Below are 14,666 nucleotides of genomic sequence, written 5' to 3'. Positions count from 1 at the left end.
ACCTACCCTGCACATCTTTGGGTTGTGGGGGCGAAACCCACGCAAACACGAGGAGAATGTGCAAACTCCACACGGAGGGTGACCCAGAGCTGGGATCGAAACCAGGACTTTGGCACCATGAGGCAGCAGTGCTTAACCACTGCGCCACTGTGCTTCCCTGCCTGGGCATATTGATGGGCTTGATCTGGCTCAGAGTTGATATAGTCAGTTGCCCAAGAATAAAGGGCATCCGTGACCTCACAGATGCACTTGTCGGCTGTAGGTTGTGAAATGCCACACAAGTTCCCATTCGAGCCCTGAACTGATCCAGTGGCATAAAAGTTCAGGGTTGCGCCCCCCAGTCCCTCCCGCAGTAGACTTTCGATAGTGGAAAATCACATTGATGCAAAGCATGCTAGAAAAGAGAAAAAGCACCCCTTCTCAAGCGCTGGCAGCAGGTCATCAGACATCGTCCCTTTCCTTGTTCAAGGCTACAGGAGCAGAAGAGGTGGTAGCAAACAAACCCACCAACTCCAGGCATTAAACATGAAACAGTCAACAGTACAATAAAGTCACCAACAATCTGCAAAAGCATTTTGTCAATATCTTTGTCAAGTTTCTCATTTGGATCAATCCACCTCTCTTTCTCCTGCCTGCAGATTCTAGTAGTAGACTCCTCAGCAAAGGAAAAATCACACCACGCAGAGCACACCAGAAAAGAGAAAGATCTTCCCTTCCCCTTCTCCAGCATAGGCAACAGGTCATCTTATATCCACCCTTTCCTTACTCGAGGCCACAAAAGCAAAGGGCAGCAGCAAACAAATCCACAGCCTCCAAGCAGCTGCAGCTGCATTTGGATCAATCTTCCTTTCTCTCCACCACCTGCAGCTCCGAGTAGTAGCTCTCAGTGGAAAGTCACACCAGAAAGTCATACCGATCCAGAGCACACCGTAAAAGAGAAAGAGCATGCCCTCCCCTTCTCCAGCGCTGGTAGCAGTTCTTCATACATCCTCCCTTTCCTTGCTCCAGGCCACAGAAGCAAAGGACATCACAGTAAACAAACAGACATCTCCAGGCAGCTGCAGCTGCATTCGGGTCAGTCCACTTCTCATCCACTTACTGCAGCTCTCAGCAGGAGACTCTCAACAGTGGAAAATCACACCAGAAAGTCACGATGCAGGGCACGCCAGGAAAGAGATAGTCCTCCTTCCCCTTCTCCAGCGCTGACAGCAGGTCATCTTACATTCTCCTTTTCCTTACTCCAGGCCACAAAATCAGAAGAGGCAGCAACAAATAAACATCTGGCCTTCACATGTTGGAAGCTACCAATCAGCCAACACAACCTGCAGTACCAGTTGAGAATATTTTGTTTATTGAACAGTCAACAAAACCATTACACAAAAGGATTAAAAAAAACTATTTAACATCCATACATCAAGCAAAAGGTACTGTTTGTATGCACATACGCACCTTTTCGCTGCAGAAGATCAGTGCAAACAACATAAAACCATAGCAATACATTCATACAGAGAAAGCTAATCACACTTAAACATGAAACAGTATAAGAATTCACCAGCATTCGAATAGACCCACTGCTCTCTCCCCCTCCCGCAGCTCCTAGCAGTAGACTCGCATCAGTGTAAAGTCGCTCTGGGGTAATGCAGCAATGCACCAGAAAGTCACACCGATGCAGAGCACGTCAGAAGAGTGAGAGAGCACCTCTTCCCCATTGCCAACAATGGTAGTCAGTCATCTTTCCTTCTCCCATCTGATGCTCCAGGCTACTGAAGCAAAAGGAACGGCAGCACATGAACACATGGCTTCCAGACATGGAATATTAAACAATCAACAGTATAAAATTCTTTCCCCCTCCCGCTGATCTGGGCAGTGCAACATTCTAGAAAGTCATACTGACACAGAGCATGTCAGAAGATCAGAAGAACACCATTTCCTCTATACCAGCATTGGGACCCGGTTATCGCAAAGCCTCCCTACCACTTTCTCCAAGCCACACAAGCAAAATGAGGTGGCAGCAGAAAAACACACAGCCCCCAGGCATTAAATAGCAAACAGTCAACAACAAAATAACTCTCTACCTCTCTTACAACTCACAGCAATAGACCCGCATCAGTAGAAAGTCACTCAGGAGTACTGCAAAAATACGCTGGAAAGTCATACCAATGCAGAGCACATCAGAAGAGCGAAAGAGCACCTCTTCCCCTTCACCAGCACTGTTTTCCTCCTCCTTGCTCCAAACCACACAAGCAAAAGGGGCAGCAGACAAACACACAGCCTCCAGGCATTAAACATGGAGCAGAACAATAAAGTCACCAGTAATTTGCAAAAGTATTCCTTCAATACCTTCATCAGGTTGCTCAGTTGACAGTCAACAATGCAATAAAGTCACCAGCAAACTGCAAAAGTACTATTACAGTACCTTCAGCAAGTTGCTTAATTGAATCGGGCTGCCGCCCTTGCCCTTTGTCAGCACTGACAGTCGGTCGTATCGCTCCGTCTCGTCCCTTGCTCCAGGCCACAGAAGCAAAGGAGGCAGCAGCAACCAGACTCATCGCCTCCAGGCAGCTGCAGCAACATTCAAGTAACTCTGCCTCATTCTCTCCTTCCTGCAGTTCCCAGCAGCAGACCCTCAAAGGTGGGAATAATTACATTGGAAAGCCACAATATAGAGCACAGCAGAAGAGTAAAAGAGCACAACTTGCCCTTCTTCAGACTGGCAGTTGGTCACCTTACATCCTCCCTTTTCCTTGCTCCAGGCCACAGAATCAGAAGAGGCAGCAACAAATAAACACTAGGCCTTCAGACATTGCAACCTCAAGCAGGAGCAAGCAGCAAACAGAATCTGTGGCCACTTGAGACCTGCAAAGTGCTCTCACACTAACAAGTCCATTCACTCTAGTTTTTGCTCAGGATCCTTGAAGCCACATTAGATCAGATACTGTCTTATTGCCAAGGACAGTCATTCTTACCTCACTTCAATCATGCCTTGGTCAAACACGTTAGCTTTTTCTTAGTTTTTATATGTTTTTGTTCAGATTCAGAGACAACTTTTCTAAAAGTCAGAACGATTTTTAATATTTTGATTTTTCCACTTCCCAAAATGACTCTTTTGCAAAATTATTCACTTTCATTCACAATACAAAGGATTAAGAAGGAAATGAAAGATCAAGCATTTTGAGGTTAATACATGTAGCTGAAATACTGTCAGTATGCAAAAACATCAAATATGGAATTAAAACATGCGCTTTTCTGGCAGCAAGCTTTATAGATTCTAAACCATAAAATCAAGAAATATCCAAATTGAGAATTTGTTAAAATTAATTTTACAGGATATGGCCATTGCTGGCTAGGCTAGCACTTATTGCCCATTGCTAGTTGCCCTTGAGAAGGTGGTGGTGAGCTGCCTTCTTGAACTGCTGAACTCCCTGAGGTGTACATATACCCAAACTTCTGTCAGGGAGGGAATTCCAGGATTTTGACCCAGCAACAGTGAAGGAACGCCAATATATTTCCAAGTTGGGATGGTGAGTGACTTGGAGGAGAACCTATAAGTGGCAGTGTACGCAGGTATCTGCTACTCTTGTCTTTATAGATGGCATTGGTCATGGATTTGCAAGGTACTGACAAAGGAACCTTTTTGCACCTGCAATGCATCCTGCACTAAGTACACATGGCTGCCACTGTTCGGTGGTGGAGAGATTGTGGACGCGACATCGTCCTATGTGGCACTTATTTGCTGGAGCTGTATTTGGCTCATAGTGTTAAAACCTGTGGGAAGTTCTTTTGGGGAAGGTGTATGTTTGAAGTTTAGGGAAATAGATAGATTTAGATTGGGTGGTGATTTAGGTATATGGTGTGAGTAACCTTTATTGTAGTTCATTGCAAATGTTGTCCTTACTTTTGCCTTTCTTGGGTGTTTTAAAGTTTAGTAAATGTTTTGGTGTTTAAATAATTTACAACAAAACTGGCCCATTTCTTCACCAGTTTCATTTCTTTTCTCACACTTTTTGCAAATCACAAAAATAGTTAAGAACCTGCATTCCAAGTTTCCCTCCTGGGATTTGGGATACCCTTGCACTGAACATCAACAAGGTTCATAACACTGTGAAGAATTTGATGGGTTAGAACAGGGAGACTGTACAAATGCATTGACATACAGTCAACTCCCTTCATTCATGACCCCCTCTCTTGTGAATTTGTTTACTTATGCAAATGTATTTGTACTGATAATCCAGGTTCATGGCACAAAACTTCACTTATCTGCAATTTAGAATGTTAAACTTTAGCCTTCCCACGTCATTCCACAAGGAAAGTGTTCACCGAACATGCGCTGACTCTGTGCATGCACTCGTTTGCCATTCACAATTTCACACTTTGTGAGAATTTGCAGGAATGGAACAGTGGAAGTTGACTGGATAATAACAGTTCCTTTAGGGATGCTGTAATAGACTTGCTCCAGTTATAAATAGAACTAACTCTGCAAAAAAGGGAATTAAATTTGAAGTTTGCGGTCTAGACAAAGGGAGATGCGAGTGTACATCAATGAGGAGTTGTGTTTGATGGTGTTGGTGAGATGAATTCAATTATTATTTCAAACTAATTTAGACACGTAGAAATGGAAATGTGTGAAAAGTATTTTAAAAATGGAAAGATTTGTTCACTCAACAGAAGATAAATATTTGGTGCAAGGTCAAACATTAGGGAAATCCAAAATGCCAGAGTTGAACTTTCCAGTTCTTCCTTTATTTTAAGGCTTTCAGGAATACCTTTTGCTTTCATCATTCTATATAGAACTGTACAGAGGCTTCCGTGATTTTAGCAAGACATTGACCAGCACATTTTTTCTTTTTTTAAAATATTTTTTATTCTCCTCCTTTTTCACATTTTCTCCCAAATTTACACCCACCAATAATAAACAATAATCAGTGACAAATGTGTCAATCCCCATATCAATAACAACGATCCCATCCTCCCACCAAACCCCAAACATTCGCCCCCATGTTCACACAAACAAATGGCAAAAATGAATCAGGAATCACCCATAGCCACCATTAACACACACCGCCCCCTCCCCCCAACCCTCCCACCCCCCCCCCTCCCCCCAACCCTCCCACCCCCCCCCCCCCCCCCCCACCCCCAACTAATGTTCAATGTTGCAATTGTATAAGGTGTTAGTGAGGCCACACCTGGAGTATTGTGTTCAGTTTTGGTCTCCTTACTTGAGAAAGGACGTACTGGCACTGGAGGGTGTGCAGAGGAGATTCACTAGGTTAATCCCAGAGCTGAAGGGGTTGGATTATGAGGAGAGGTTGAGTAGACTGGGACTGTACTCGTTGGAATTTAGAAGGATGAGGGGGGATCTTATAGAAACATTTAAAATTATGAAGGGACTAGATAGGATAGATGTGGGCAGGTTGTTTCCACTGGCGGGTGAAAGCAGAACTAGGGGACATAGCCTCAAAATAAGGGGAAGTAGATATAGGATTGAGTTTAGGAGGAACTTCTTCACCCAAAGGGAGGTGAATCTATGGAATTCCTTGCCCAGTGAAGCAGTTGAGGCTCCTTCATTACATGTTTTTAAGGTAAAGATAGATAGTTTTTTGAAGAATAAAGGGATTAAGGGTTATGGTGTTCGGGCCGGAAAGTGGAGCTGAGTCCACAAAAGATCAGCAATGATCTCATTGAATGGCGGAGCAGGCTCGAGGGGCCAGATGGCCTACTCCTGCTCCTAGTTCTTATGTTCTTATGTTATCCGGTTTTTGAAATTGCATAATGAATAATGCCCATGAATGTAGAACCCCTCCATCCTTCCCCTCAGTTCAAAGTTAACCTTCTCAAGAGTCAAGAATTCCAACAGGTCCCCCTGCCAAGCGAGGGAACAGGGTGGAGAGGTTGCTCTCCAACCCATCAGGATCCGCCTTCCGGCGACCAACGACATCTGCTTTCGCACCCGTTTCCAACCCTGGATGGTCCGACACCCCAAATATGGCCTCCCGGGGGCCCGGGTCCAGTTTCACGTGCACCACTTTAAAAATTACCCTAAAAACCTCCTTCCAGTAATTCTCTAGCTTTGGGCAGGACCAAAACATATGAACGTGATTAGCGGGGCCCACCCAGCAACGTTCACACACATCTTCTACTCCTTCAAAGAATCGGCTCATCCTCGCCCTTGTGATGTGTGCTCTGTATACCATCTTCAGCTGTATCAGCCCCAACCCCAGCCCCAGCACGAGGTGGAGGCATTCACTCTCTGAAGCACCTCACACCAGAACCCCTCCTCCATATCCTCTCCCAACTCTTCCTCCCACTTTGCTTTGATCCTTCCAGTGGTGCTTTCTCCTCTTCCAAAATAGCCCGTAAACCACTGACACTACCCCCTTCTCCAGTCCCCCTGTCGTCAGCACCTCCTCCAGCAATGTGGAGGCCGGCTCCATCGGGAAGCCCTGTATCTCGTTTCTGGAAAAATCTCGAACCTGCATGTATCTCAACATTTCCCCCTGTTCCAGCCCATACTTCGCTTCCAGCTCCTTCAGTCCTGCAAACCGACCCCTAAGAAACAAATCTTTTAGTGTCTTAATCCCCTTCTCCTCCCATGTCCGAAAATTTCCATCCCAACTCCCTGGCTCAAATCTGTGATTCCCCCGAATCGGCATTTCCCTTGATCCCGAAGTGTTGGCGAAAATGCCTCCAAATTCTCAATGAAGCTATTATTACCGGACTCCCTGAGTACTTCTCCGGGGCTATCTGGAGCGGCGCTGTTGCTGGTGCTTTCAATCCTGACCCCCTGCACAAACGTTCCTCCATTCTGACCCGGTGGGAGTCAACCCCTCTAACCCAGCTCCGCAACTTCTCCACATTCGCCGTCCAGTAGTAATACATCAGATTCGGAAGACCCAAACCCCCTGCCTGCCTTCCGCTCTGTAGCAGCACCTTCCTCACTCTGGCCACCTTCCCTCCCCATATGAATGACATAAACCTTCCCTCAATCTCTCTGCAAAAAGCCTTTGGCAGGAAAATCAGCCGGCATTGAAAAATAAACAGAAATCGCAGCAACACATTCATTTTAACTGCCTGTACCCGATCCGCCAGTGACAGAGGGAGACCATCCCACCTTGCCAGATCAGCTCTCACTCTCCCCACCAAACTAGAAATGTTGTACCTGCAGAGCCCCCCCCCCCCCCCCCCCCCCCGGGAACCTGCACCCCCAGGTACCTAAAGTGAGTCCCTGCCCTACGGAATGGCAGCTCACCCACCCCTGCCCCCAACCCTGGCCGAGACACCACAAAATACTCACTCTTGTCTAGATTTAGTTTGTACCCCGAGAAAGACCCAAACACTCGAAGCAGCTCCAATAGTCCTCCTATCGGCACACTCGTTTCCGACACGTACAACAAGTCATCCGCATATAAGGGCACCCTATGCACTATCCCCCCCTGCACTATTCCTTTCCATACCCCCGAACTTCTTAATGCGATGGCCAACGGTTCAATCGCGAGTGCAAACAGCACGGGGGACGTAGGACATCCCTGTCTAGTTCCACGGTGGAGAGAAAAGTATCTCAAGCTGATGTTCTTTGTACGGACACTCGCCCTCGGCTCCTTATAGTAGCTTTACCCAGTTCACAAATCTTGGTCCAATCCCAGGCCGCTCCAGAACTGCCATCAAGTACCCCCATTCTATCCGGTCAAATGCCTTCTCAGCGTCCAATGCACAACCACCTCTGTTCCCTCTCATGAACCCCGTCTGATCTTCACCTATCACCTTCGGGAGGCACTCCTCCAGCCTACCCGCCAGTATCTTCACCAATACTTTTGCGTCCCCATTCAGAAGTGATATGGGCCTATACGACCCACACTCCATCGGATTCTTACCTTTTTTTAGCAACAGGGAAATCGATGCCTGCCCAAAATTTGTTGCAACACCCCCTTCTCTATCGCCTCTTCAAACATCCCCACCATCAGGGGTGCCAGCTTATCCTTGAATTTTTTATAATATTCCACTGGAAACCCATCCGGCCCTGCCACCTTCCCGACTGCATCCTCCCAATCGCATCCTTTATCTCCTGCTCCACTATCGCTCCTTCTAATGCAGCCCTGTCCCCCTCCCCTAACCTCGGGTACTCCAACCCATCTAGAAATTTCTGCATCTCACGATCTCCTCCAGGTGGCTCTGATCTGTACAACCTCTCATAAAATTCCTCAAAAACCTTGTTAATCAGATCCGGAGCCACCACCAACTTCCCTGCCCTATCCCTCACCTGCACAATTTCCCTTGCCGCTGTTTCCCTCCGGAGCTGACCTGTTAACATACGCCCTGCCTTATCTCCGTGTTCGTAAACTGCACACCTTGCTTGTCTCAGTTGGCGCACCGCCTTCTTGGTAGATAGTCAGTCAAAGCTCACCTGTAGTTCTTCCTCTTTTCCAGCTTTGCTGGGTCCCCATCCTCTGCATAACTCCTATCTACCTTCAACATCTCAACTATTACCGTCTGCCGCTCCAACCTCTCCTCCTTGTCCACCCTTGCCTTAAACAAAATTACCTCCCCCCTCACCAATGCCTTTAGAGTCTCCCAGACGACTGCCTTTGACACCTCACCCTACAGTTGAAACCTACACATTCCTTAATAACCTTTTCAATTTTGTCACAGAACACTTGGTCCACCAAAGTCCCACATCTAATTAGCAACCCGGCCTCTGCGCTACCCCTTCTCCAGCACCATATCCACCCAACGCAGAACATGATCTGACACTGCATTTGCCGAGTATTCCAACCCCTTAACTCCAGCCAGCAAAGCCTTCTCCACCACGAAAAAGCCGATCCGCGGGACCTTATGGACTGCTGAGAAAAACGAAAAAACGAGTACTCCTGTTCCCTCGGTTGCCTTGGAGAAACCTCCAAGGGTCCACCCCTCCCATTTCCATCATTAGCCCAGCCAACGCCTCCCCCCCCCCCCCGTGATGGGACCAGCGAGCACGGCCGTGATCTATCCAACCTTGGCTCCTGCACCAAGTTGCAGTTCCCCCCCCACTATCAGTTCGTGTGTATCCAAGTTGGGGATGGCCCCAAACACCATCTTTGCGAATCCCACATCGTCCCAATTGGAGCCGTATACACTTAACAGCGCCACTAACCTCCCCTCCAGTGCCTCTGTCACAATCACCTATCTACCCCCCTGATCTGCCACCACCTTCTCCTTCTGTAAATGTACTCTTTTGCTGACCATTACTGCTACCCCTCGAGCCCTTCCGTCAAATCCAGAGTGAAACACCTGACTAACCCAGCCCTTTTTAAGTCTCACCTGGTTCTTCACCCTCAAGTGAGTCTCCTCCAGCATTGCTACATTGGCTTTCAGACTTTTAAGATGCTTGACCTCTTGACCGGACCTCCTAACCCCCTCACGTTCCACGTGACTATCCTAACTGGGAGTCTCTCATGCCCCCCACCCTTCTTATCCACCATCATCATACGACCGGGCCCTGCCCCATGAGCCTGACCGCCCCTATCCATTATTAACATCGAACCCCTTCCCCCCCTCCCAAAACCCCCCCCCCCTACATTTCTTCTTGAAAAAACATCTCCCAGCATCAATCCCTTCTCCCCCACTCGCTCGCCTCGTAGGCCCATCGAAACCTGCTAACCAGGCTCCAATATCCGCAGCCCTCCTCTCACCTCACCTCTGTTCACTAGCCGACTTTAGTTAGCTGGCGCGGGTGGCTCCCCCCGCCAAGGTATACCGTCCCCTCCCACCCAGTCCCAGAGAAAGAAAAAACAACAATCCAACCCATACAATTCACTAAACTAAGATATAACCGTCACAACACAGAATGCCAATCAACCCATAACTTGAACTCTGTAACAATGTGAAGAGAAGGAAATTACAATACACGTCAGTAAAAAGAAAGTTATAGCATTTATACACTTTCCAGCTCCCCAATCACAGTCCCCTGTCTCTCTTCCAGCTCCGCTCCACACGTCTGTCCCAAGCCTTCTGCCCTCACGAACACCTCAGCCACCTCTGCTGTCTCGAAATAAAGTCTTTGGCATCATACGTTACTCTCAGCTTCGCCGGGCATACCATACCAAACCAAATCACACAGCCTTTTTGTACAGTGCCGCCTTCACTCGCTCGAATGCCACTCGTCTTTTTGCCAACTCCACCGTCAAGTCCTGGTAGATCCGAACTCCAGCACCATCCCACTGCACCTCGTGCTTCTGCTTCACCGAGCTTAACACCTTCTCCTTCATGCAGTACTTATGGAAGCAGATAATTACTGCTCTTGGCGGCTCATTCACTTTGGGCTTCGGACTTAATGACCGATGAGCTCGGTCCAGCTCGTACCGGGAGGGCTTCTCACCCTCCCCTATCAGCTCCGCCAACTTCATAGCAAAGTACTTTGTTGGCTTGGACCCTCTGTCCCTTCGGGCAAGCTCATAATTCTCAGATTGTGCCGCCTCGAGCGGTTCTCCAAGTCCTCGAGCTTTGCTCGGAGTCCTCTGTTGACCTCCACCACCCTCTGCAGCTCATCCCTCATCGAGGTGAGCTGGTCACTGTGCTGTGTCACGGCCTCCTCCACTTCCTTTATCTTCTCGCCCTGCTCTTTCACCTCGGCCGATGTCTTTGCCACAGCTACTCTCACCGGGGCGATTTCCTTCTCCGCCAATGACTTCAATGCGACCGCCGTCTCCTTCCTCAAAGCCTCCAGGTGCCTCGCAAACTGTTTTTCCAGCTCCACCGCCATCTTGGTCACCTTTCCACCATAAGTAGTGTGGCCCACCATGCGTTTCCTCCCTTCCTCGACGCTGCTTTTCGCATCCTTTAACGGCTGATTATTTTTCCTTTTTCTCACCCTTCCTTCCTTCTACAATCTCAAATTTCTTTAAAATTTCTTTCTCTTTTTTGTATTCCTCCAGAATTTTCCTGGGACCGGGCTTCAGTCTTCTTACCACGTTCTAGGCGGGAGCCATCCAATGTGGGACATCTTACCTACATCGCGCCCTGGCTTCGGCCTCCGTTTGGCTCCGCCCCCGCTGCTCCTTTGAAGTTTTCACGAGAAAGAGATGTCTCCGCCGAACCCACTGGGACCATGCACAATGTTTTTTCGCCTGATTTCTTGAAAATATATTTTACCAGCAAAGCATCAGTCATTTAAGATGAATTCTCAAGTGCCAGAAGTATACACAGCTATCTTGTTAGACTAATATATTGCTTCTTTTCAGTTATTAGGTGTACACCTCCTCCAGTGCCTCGAAATGGCCGAATAAGTGCAGGATTTGGACCTACATACAAATATAAGGAGACAATTACCTACAAATGCAATAAAGGCTTTCAAGTGGTCGGTAAAAGTGTTATAAGATGTGGTGTAAATGAAACATTTTCACCATCACCTCCTATCTGCCGAAGGGGTACATAACTATTTCTAAAATATGAGGGTAGAGTTAGAAGATGTGGGTTGAGTTTTGCTCAACATAAAGCACATAAGTGTTGAATATTGTGTTGATTTTTCCCAGTTATTGTCTTGTTGACTTAGTTCTTCCCTATTTTACTTCTGCAAAATGTGTCCTTAACATTGATATTTCTCTTTTAAACATCAATTACTTTTTAATGTGACGCTCGTTATTTTGATGCCACATAGCTATTTAATACATGAATATGTGAACTGAAGTTTGCCTCATTTTAAAAGTGATCATTTAATCTAAGGTTTCTGCAACAAAATTACCCTATGATGATCTATAACTGTTCCAGGAAACCAAAAACTGGTGTATGATGAATGTAAGAAATCGGTATTTATAGTGTATTATATATATCTGCTGCAGTAATATTATTTTAAAATCCTGGCTTGAAAGATAGACAGGCTTTGTGTCTGCAAAAGGTGCAATTAAGATGTCGTAAAGTAAGATAATCATTCTTTGAAGCTCAGTATATGTTTACAAAGTGAGACCTATTGGGTTTTTGCTATGATTTCTGGGGATTCCCTGGGGCATAGATAATTTGAGACATTGTATTTAAACGTACGTATGTAGGTCATGGGATTTGAGTGGTTGGTGGGAGGAGCTAGATCTGTATCAGGCCAAGGTTTGGTTTAGTTTAGTTCGCTAGAATCTGTGAGCTGAAAAATAGCTTCTGTAGAAGGCTGTCAGACATTAGGCATTAATCTGACAGGATCTCTATCTCTCTCTTCAAACAGTCTCACAAAATATCTCTTGATCGTAATAGATTTATTGAAAAATGAAATGAAAAATGAAATGAAAATCGCTTATTGTCACGAGTAGGCTTCAATGAAGTTACTGTGAAAAGCCCCTAGTCGCCACATTCCGGCGCCTGTCCGGGGATCGAACCGTGCTGCTGGCCTGCTTGGTCTGCTTTAAAAGCCAGCGATTTAGCCAAGTGAGCTAAACCAGCCCCTATAAAATCTGGTGGCTCTGGGCAAGTGTGTGGTCAGTTCAGCCCCACGTACCCTGGAGTCACAACACATGTGAATTAACCAATAATTCGTATCAAAATCCTCCGCAATCTTTGGCCCTTGGCTGCCTAATAATTAGAGCCACCAGATTTATAAATTGACTGTTTATTTATAACAAGATTAATCGTAAAATACCCAGCAGATACAAAGAATAAAGAAAAGTACAGCACAGGAACAGGCTCTTCGGCCCTCCAAGCCTGCGCCGACTATGCTGCCCGTCAAAACTAAAATCTTCTCCACTTCCGGGGTCCGTATCCCTCTATTCCCATCCTATTCATGCATTTGCCAAGATGCCCCTTAAAGGTCACTATTGTCCCTGCTTCCACCACCTCCTCCGGCACTGTGTCCCAGGCACCCACTACCTCTGTGTAAACAAACTTACCTTGCACATCTCCTCTAAACCTTGCCCCTCGCACCTTAAACCTATGCCTCCTAGTAATTGACCCCTCTACCCTGGGAAAAAGTCTCTGATTATCAACTGTGTCTGTGCCCCTCATAATTTTGTAGACCAATATCAGGTCGCCCCTCAATCTCCTTCGTTCCAGTGGGAACAAACCAAGTTTATTCAACCTCTCCTCATAGCTAATGCCCTCCATACCAGGCAACATCCTGGTAAATCTCTCCTGCACCCTCTCTAAAGCCTCCACATCCTTCTGTAGTGTGGCGACCAGAATGGAAGAATATACTCCAAGTGTGGCCTAACTAAGGTTCTGTACAGCTACAACATGACTTGCCAATTTTTGTACTCAATGCCCCGGCCAATGAAGACAAGCATGCCGTATTCCTTCTTGACTACCTTCTCCACCTGTGTTTCCCCTTTCAGTGGCCTGTGGACCTGTACACCATGCCTCACGGTAGCATGGTGGTTAGCATCAATGCTTCACAGCTCCAGGGTCCCAGGTTCGATTCCCGGCTGGGTTACTGTCTGTGTGGAGTCTGCACGTCCTCCCCGTGTGTGCGTGGGTTTCCTCCGGGTGCTCCGGTTTCCTCCCACAGTCCAAAGATGTGCGGGTTAGGTGGATTGGCCATGCTAAATTGCCCGTAGTGTAAGGTTAATGGGGGGTTTATTGGGTTACGGGTATACGGGTTACGTGGGTTTAAGTGGGGTGATCATTGCTCGGCACAACATCGAGGGCCGAGGGGCCTGTTCTGTGCTGTACTGTTCTATGTTCTATCTCTCTGACTGTCAATACTCTTGAGGGTTCTACCATTCACTGTATATTCCCTACCTGTATTAGATCTTCCAAAATGCATTACCTCACATTTGTCTGGATTAAACTCCATCTGCCATCTCTCCACCCAAGTCTCTAAACGATCTGAATCCTGCTATATCCTATGATAGTCCTCATCGCTATCCCCAATTCCACCAACCTTTGTGTCGTCCTCAAACCTACTAAGGAGACCAGTTACATTTTCCTCGAAATCATTTATATATACTCCAAACAGCAAAGGTCCCAGCACTGATCCCTGCGGAACACCACTAGTCACAGTCCTCCAATCTGAAAATCACCCTTCCATTGCTACTCTCTGCCTTCTATGACCTAGCCAGTTCTGCATCCATCTTGCCAACTCACCTCGGATCCTGTGTGACTTCACCTTTATAAAATATATATTTTTTTAAAGTTCTGCTGTCACTGGTTAGAACGGGACTAGCTGACGCAATCCCGGGCGAATCAGCAAGCGAACCATGATTTGTGGTGTGAATCCCGTGGGGCCTCATTATAGTGGTGACAGCCTCCAAGGAGACCACCGTATTCGCAGCACAGCTATCACCCCTACCCTGCAGAGACATACACCTAAGTGCGTGACAGTAGTGGACAGGTTTCTGGGCACACTCTGGTGAGCACCACACAGTTGCCGATGCACATCAGCAATGCCGGCTGAGACAGCAGTCCGAGGTTGGCTGGATCCCAGGACCCAGCTGGGCCCTAGTCAGATGCTGAGCCTCTGGACCAGATTTACCCAGAGCTGATGCAGACCCTAGGTTGCAGCCGCGATTTTCAAAGGGGGATTCAGCGACATGACAGGAGGTCCATAACCGATTCAAACAGTCTCAGTGGCTTTGGCGCAGGAGATGGCGCCGACAATGTGTGGCACTGAGGTCAACACTGCTACGGTGGCGACCGCAGTGGTGAGCCTGGTGCACGACGTTCGCAGCATGAGTGGAGGTGTCAAAGGCATGGCTCAGTCAGTGACGGCCAGGGGTGAA

The 14,666-nt window shown here is 47.3% G+C and overlaps 1 protein-coding gene across 3 annotated transcripts in view; it reads left to right on the top strand.

Moving 5' to 3' along the window:
• LOC119979068 (complement receptor type 1-like) overlaps positions 1 to 14,666 on the top strand; it is a 333,444-nt gene that overhangs the window by 252,156 nt on the left and 66,622 nt on the right. For 2 of the 3 annotated variants that reach the window (XR_005463633.1, XM_038821049.1), the window contains exon 12: positions 11,214 to 11,399. Coding sequence is in view for 2 of the 3 variants with exons in the window: in XM_038821049.1 (XP_038676977.1) it covers positions 11,214 to 11,399 (186 nt within the window). In the remaining variant the exon portion in view is untranslated. Of the gene's footprint in view, positions 1 to 11,213; positions 11,400 to 14,666 lie in introns of those variants that run through there. The other variant, XM_038821050.1, reaches the window with a different exon arrangement.

This window comes from Scyliorhinus canicula, chromosome 15 (genome assembly GCF_902713615.1).
Source record: "Scyliorhinus canicula chromosome 15, sScyCan1.1, whole genome shotgun sequence".
NCBI classification, from domain to species: domain Eukaryota; kingdom Metazoa; phylum Chordata; class Chondrichthyes; order Carcharhiniformes; family Scyliorhinidae; genus Scyliorhinus; species Scyliorhinus canicula.
This window is presented reverse-complemented; position numbering and strand designations above follow the sequence as displayed.